Here is a 6086-nt window from a genome sequence, read left to right on the forward strand (position 1 = left end):
TTTGCAAACTCCAAAAACATATGCCAAGTACAAAATCAGCTTATCTCCAAAAATTTGACATTTTTGACTTGACAAAATTAAAAAAAACCCACAAACTAATTTTTTGGCACCCGATATCATTATCATTCAGTGGTAGCAGCTAGCATAAAAGAAATAATCACAGTTTTCATTCATGAGGGGGAGCAGACAATCTTTCATGTCCATTTAGCAGAGGAGGTGACATGGACCAGCAGAACATGATGTATGTAAAAAAGTCAAAGTATCTTATAATTTAGAATGAAGAGAGTAAGATATAAGTATTAAAGTTTAGGATCAATTCAGTATCTACATCAATTCAAAATTATTTATCTTTACCAACTTTATTTTCTAACATAATAGGTATGTTAGAAATAGAATGACAGCATATTTTAGTTTATTTTTAATAATGTTCTGTGTGCAAATTTAGACAATCTTTTATAGCATAATGTAGTAGCAAATTTAAAGGTTACTTAAATTCATAATTACATATAAATTTAGAGTGTGTTTAAATCTAGGAGCTGAAGTTTAGGAGTGTCATATCGAGTGTTCGGATAGTAATAATAAAACAAATTTTAGAAGTCCTTAAATCCGTGAGATAAATTTATTAAACCTAATTAATCCATCATTAGTAATATATTTACTGTAGCATCGTATTTTAAATCATGGACTAATTAGACTTAAAAAAATTTGTCTCACAAATTAGTCACAATCTATACAATTAGTTATTTTTAGTCTATATTTAATACTCCACGCATGTGTCCAAACATTCTATATGATATGGGCTAAACTTTAGGGAGACAAACGATCTTTTTTAAGGCATAGGTAGGTAATTTATATGCTATGCTTACTTTATATTATCTTTAGCAACGATATAGGTGGATAACTTATATGAGATATATGGCTTACTTTATGTTCTGCTGAAAAGTTTACCTTGGTTTTATTTTTTAAAATGGCATGTATAGGATATTTATTTTTATAAAACCGACTTGTTCTAGTGGTTTTTATTGTAAACAATGATGATTAGAGTTTATAGTAATTGGTGTGTAATAAGTATCACTAGGTTAATCATGGAATATATTTTCATAACAAACTTGTTTAAAGATACAAATGTTGGTACTATTTGTATATCTAGCCAAATTTATGATAGTTTGACTCATTGTGAAGTAAGTTTTTTTTGGAGGTTGCAAATATATCAGGTTACACAAGGATGACATATTTTAAGGCGCTACCTTGCTGATCCAGATCGAGGATTTTTTAATGAGTATTTTAAGTTTTCTTTTGAAGAAAGGTCATTGATGACCCCACCTTTCTCAGCAAGGTTTGCATGCTTAACTATAATGCGAGGACAATGACGGCTGGGTAACAAAATCGATAGTCACCAACACCTAGCTGCTCCCTTGGACCGGGAACGAAATTAATTTAAGCGAAGGTATCAAAGCCAAAAGGAAAATAACAAAAGGTGAGGCATAAAGAACAGACTATAATGCCTCATCTTTCTGTTAAAGATATGGTAGTATATAGGAATAGCAACATATAAAACCAATTGTTCGCTTGGTCGAATCATCGCAGAGAGAGAGAGAGAGCTATACACGTACAAACCGGTCTCTGTCATTAAAAAAATCTTGAAGAGTCAAAATATATCAAGTTTGATCAATATTATAGAAAAAATAGAAAGATTTATATATTACTATGAAAATATAACTAATGAAGAACATAATAATGCTTAGTTGGTATCATAAATATTGTTATATTATATTATAAATTTGGTTAGATTTGAGATATTTTGACTCTCTAAGATTCTTGGAATGACTTATAATTTGTGATGGAGGGAGTACTTAACTAGAGTACCCTAGCAAAGTTTTTTTCCCTTCAGATATTACTAGTGCAAGAAGTACTCCCTCTGCAAGCTTAACTCCTAGAATTTGTGCTAGACAAACTTTTTTAAGTTTGACCAACTTTATAGAAAAGAGCATCAATATTTATCACATAAAATGAGTATCTTATGAAAATATATTCTATAAATAATCTAATGGTACTAATTTATTACTATAAATCTTAGTGTTTTTTTAAAAAAAAGTTAGTCAAAGTTTAAAAGTTTGACTTAAGACAATGCTAAGAATTGAAACTTTGGGAAGAGGGAGTAGGATTTTGTCATGGAAGGCACAGTGATCTTTATATAAGCACCAACAGGTTTTGGAACAAGTGACAGCAGGAGAGGGTACATTTGGCACGTGTGTACGACTGGCTGCACACACACGCACACGGCACAGTGTTCGTCCCAAAAATAAAGCTCCAGCTCATTGGCACATTGAGAGAGCGAGCCATCCACACCGCGCCACGGACCGGACATCACACAATGCAACAAGTGCGTGCGTACGTGCATGGATCATGATCATGAGCACCGACACACACAGACCAGACATGCATAACTACGGACCACTACTCTAGGAGTATCACCGATACATTTGAGTGAGGAGTAACAAGCAGTGTGCGCTCTGCTCTGCATGCAAAGCATATCACACTTGGATGTGGTCGAGCTCGTCGTCTTCCGCGGCGACGGACTGGCTCTGCAGGCGGCGGAGCTTGAAGGAGGAGAGCTTCTGCGACATGTCCTTGTGGGTGCTGGGCGCTTCCTCGAAGCGGATGTAGGTGTAGGTCCAGGCCCCCGAGAGCGTGCCGAGGACGGGGCCCAAGAAGTAGATCCAGAGTCCGGTGTAGAGGTTGCTCGCCAGCGCCGGCCCCAGCGTCCTCGCCGGGTTCATCGATCCGCCAGACACTGCCCTGCAATCACCACTCGGTAGGTTTCCCTCGCGTCTCAGTGCATGCCCACCAGTTCATCTATAGCTCTACTACTATGTCACTATATATGTCAGCGTGGCGTGTGCTGATCCTGACGATCGTTCGGGACTGGCCGGGTCAAATTTAGTTATGGTACGAACCAGGTCAGGGCTGGCGTGTAGTAAACTAGCTACTCACGGTTTAGTACATGCTAGCTAGCTGAATTAAAGAATCGTTACTGTTGGCTAATCATGTTTTGGATTCTGCACTTGTTTACTAGTAGAAGGCAAACTGACTGGTGGTTTAGTAATCAAATGGATATTGACGTAGTCCTCTCAACTATTTTCAACTTGAATAATTAAGTATTCTACGAATTGAATAACCCGGCGTGTATATATGTAATATGTGTGTTCTCAGTCTCTAAGCGCGCGTGCGTACGTATTTATATTTATGTATTTACCCTGCGAAGATGGACGTAATGCAAACCGCGGAACCAACTGCCAACCCCGCCAACTCACCCACCTGCATCATCCACGACAGCAAAAGAAAAAGAAAAAAAAAACAGCGTCAGAAATCATCGTTTTCCACGGCGAAAAATCAACAGGAATCACTGCTCTGGAACTTACCGCTCTCGTGTCCGTGGCGACGGCGAGGGTGACGAACATCATGTTGAAGGTGACGATGATCTCGATGATGAGCGAGTGCCAGTGCGGCCCCGTCGGCGTGGTGCAGCCCAGCACGGAGATGGGGTGCAGCACGGCCTTGAGCACGAACGACGCGCAGATGGCGCCCGTGAACTGCGCCGCCCAGTAGAACGGGACCTGCCATCCATATACATGCACATGCAACGCACTAGCTCGTCAGCATCTCCCCCAGAGACGTGCGTCGCTTCACAAAAGATATAAGCAAACATGTATCGATCTTTAGTTATTCTTATTACTTAATTAAACCCTGCACCTCTACACGTACAGAGACGTGCATCGATCGGACCCGGCCGGATGCGGTGCTCTCGGCAGGGCCGGCACATCGAATCGGTTCGGGTCAGCCTCAACCTCACCCACCCTCTCACCCGTCGTGAAACAGGGCTCGCAGCCGGCAATTGGGCCAGCCAGCTGCCGGAATTGGGTGCCGAACCAGAGGCCGGCCGCGCTGCCGTTTTCGGCACATCCCCGAGGGAATAATAATACATGCATGTGCACATGCCGCAGCGAGCGACCGTGCGTGGCGCGGCCACTCCCTCGCGGTCCCTTGTCCCTCGCCGCGCGCACCACCACCACGGCAACCACACCTCTCGCCTGCGCCGCACGCGCGCGGCACCCGACCCAACGGCCAAATTAACCCTCGTCGCAAGCTTTTTTTCTGCCAAAAAGGACGGGACGGGAGGGAACACTTGTCTCCGGTCCGGCCGTGAGAACGCGGACGAGAGCGACGTGGCCGGCAGACGCCCCGGCCCGACGCCAATCTGGTCGGTTGGAGCCCATGTGGATGGCCATAGCCAGGCTCTTGCGTCTTGGCATTGGCACGACTACACGAGCTTCTGGCTGGCAGTTTCGCTCCATGTCAGCTCATCAGCTGGAACCGCCGGCAGGTCTTTCTTCACATGCCGTGTCCAAGCCCCAACGTATTATACAAGTAGCTAGCACACTCTGTATTATTTGTGTTTGCTAATGCTACTGATTGCTTGGCTCCAGCTCCAGGTTTCAGCTAGCTAGGCAACCAAATTGGCCAAGGAAAGGGACGTGTGAGGGGAATGACCAAGCTAAGGTCGCTGCTACGAGATTCTTTAATTCCGCGTGGGCACTATTTGGCTCATGAATATATGAAACATACACGATCATTATTGGTTGGTCCGGGACAACAAGCTACATGCATCATGCATGAGCATATACTAAGCGTTGTTCTTTGACTTCCTTTTAGATGAGGATAATAATACAAAAAAGCTATACTTGATCATTTGGCATCTATTATGCCTTAGAAAAAGGTGAATCATTTGGCCCATGATCACACCATGACAAGTATGTGCAGCTTAACTTAAGCCATGTATTTGCCATGCAGCATATATATGACTAGAGAGAACCAGTTATTTGGGTTTGTGTGTAATGCTAGTGTAGTTCTCAAACATTTTAGATACGGCAAGACAGATACCCTCTTGTTAATTATATATCCAAGTACTACGACCCTGTTGGTCAGAACAAGTTATCTTCATGTTAAAATATTCTGACACGCTTCTATCCACAGTTGGCATTTGAAATACATAGTGTTATATATGTTTGCCAACATCTATTTTTCTCTTAGATAGAAATATAAAATTGGCTGAATTGTTTTGTCTACGTACTAAAAAGGAACTGAAATATACTATATAAGAATGTCAAAGGAAGAAGAGCTCAGCAAAGCGAAAGGAATCGCTGGTGTGCGTTGTTATATGTCACTGAGGAGCTTAGCTGTACGCATGCCAACAAATATATCGTTATGCAACCAACTATATATGCCTCAGTTTTGATGCAAGAAGACGAGGTCTGCAGCAGGCTGCAGCTGTAATCTGTATAACAACAGTTGCGAACGAGAACGCGTACCTGAATCCAGGGGAAATGGCGGAACACGGCGAACGCGAGCGTGACGGCGGGGTTCATGTGCGCGCCGGAGATGTGGCCGACGGCGTAGATCATCACCGTGACGATGAGCCCGCCGGCGACCGACTGTCCCAGCTGCGATATGCGGTCCTTGTCGCTGCCGTAGATCCCCGCCGCCCCGCACGTCACGAACACCAGCAAGAACGTGGACACCACCTCCGAGACCACCTGTTGATGGGTTCCGCCATGGGAGGGAGCACCACACACACACACATGCTCATCAGTGTCTCCGCCGGTTAGCAACCAACGAAACGAAAACAGGATGAACCAGAGACGACGAAGCTTATAGCTTCTTTCTCTGTGACGATGATATATATGCATATACCTTCTTGAGGAGGTGGGGAGGGAAGATGTCCGCCAGCGATCGGTCGTAGTACGTGGGGGGCATCATGGTGGAGTTCTGCACCGTGCCGATGTCATGGATCTCGTTGTTGAAGTTGGCCCTGGAGTTCGACCTCGAGTTGGTCGACATTTCTGGCGAACGTACGAGCTAGCTACTACGTGCGTGCGTGAGCTAGCACACGTACTGCACTCAGGTAGAGGAGGAGGACGAAGAAACTCTACTCGCAGCTATGCGTCTGCCTCTCTTGCTTTGCTTGCTTGCTCTTGGAGGCAGTAAGCAGGGAGGTATTTATAGGGAGAGCCGGGTCCTCAAGGAGT

At 43.9% G+C, this 6086-nt stretch overlaps 1 protein-coding gene across 1 annotated transcript; it reads right to left on the reverse strand.

Annotated features, from left to right (window-relative positions):
* Window positions 2165-6086, reverse strand: LOC8066437 (aquaporin NIP2-1). Its single transcript, XM_002454241.2, has 5 exons — window positions 5752-6086; window positions 5370-5594; window positions 3423-3617; window positions 3257-3318; window positions 2165-2799 (listed from the first exon to the last, which is right to left on the reverse strand). The coding sequence occupies exons 1-5, from the start codon at window positions 5896-5898 to the stop codon at window positions 2535-2537; spliced, it is 894 nt and encodes a 297-aa protein (XP_002454286.1). The 5' UTR covers window positions 5899-6086; the 3' UTR covers window positions 2165-2534.

Source organism: Sorghum bicolor, chromosome 4, assembly GCF_000003195.3.
Source record: "Sorghum bicolor cultivar BTx623 chromosome 4, Sorghum_bicolor_NCBIv3, whole genome shotgun sequence".
Taxonomy (NCBI): Eukaryota; Viridiplantae; Streptophyta; class Magnoliopsida; order Poales; family Poaceae; genus Sorghum; species Sorghum bicolor.

What these genes read in the sequence shown, in the direction of transcription:
- LOC8066437 (XM_002454241.2), bottom strand. Translation starts at nt 5,898, where the DNA reads ATGTCGACCAACTCGAGGTCGAACTCCAGGGCCAACTTCAACAACGAG. An exon ending in TCGCCACGGACACGAGAGCG is followed by an intron (nt 3,319 to 3,422) that starts GTAAGTTCCAGA and finishes TGGATGATGCAG; the next exon opens with GTGGGTGAGTTGGCGGGGTT. An exon ending in ATTACGTCCATCTTCGCAGG is followed by an intron (nt 2,800 to 3,256) that starts GTAAATACATAA and finishes TGGTGATTGCAG; the next exon opens with GGCAGTGTCTGGCGGATCGA.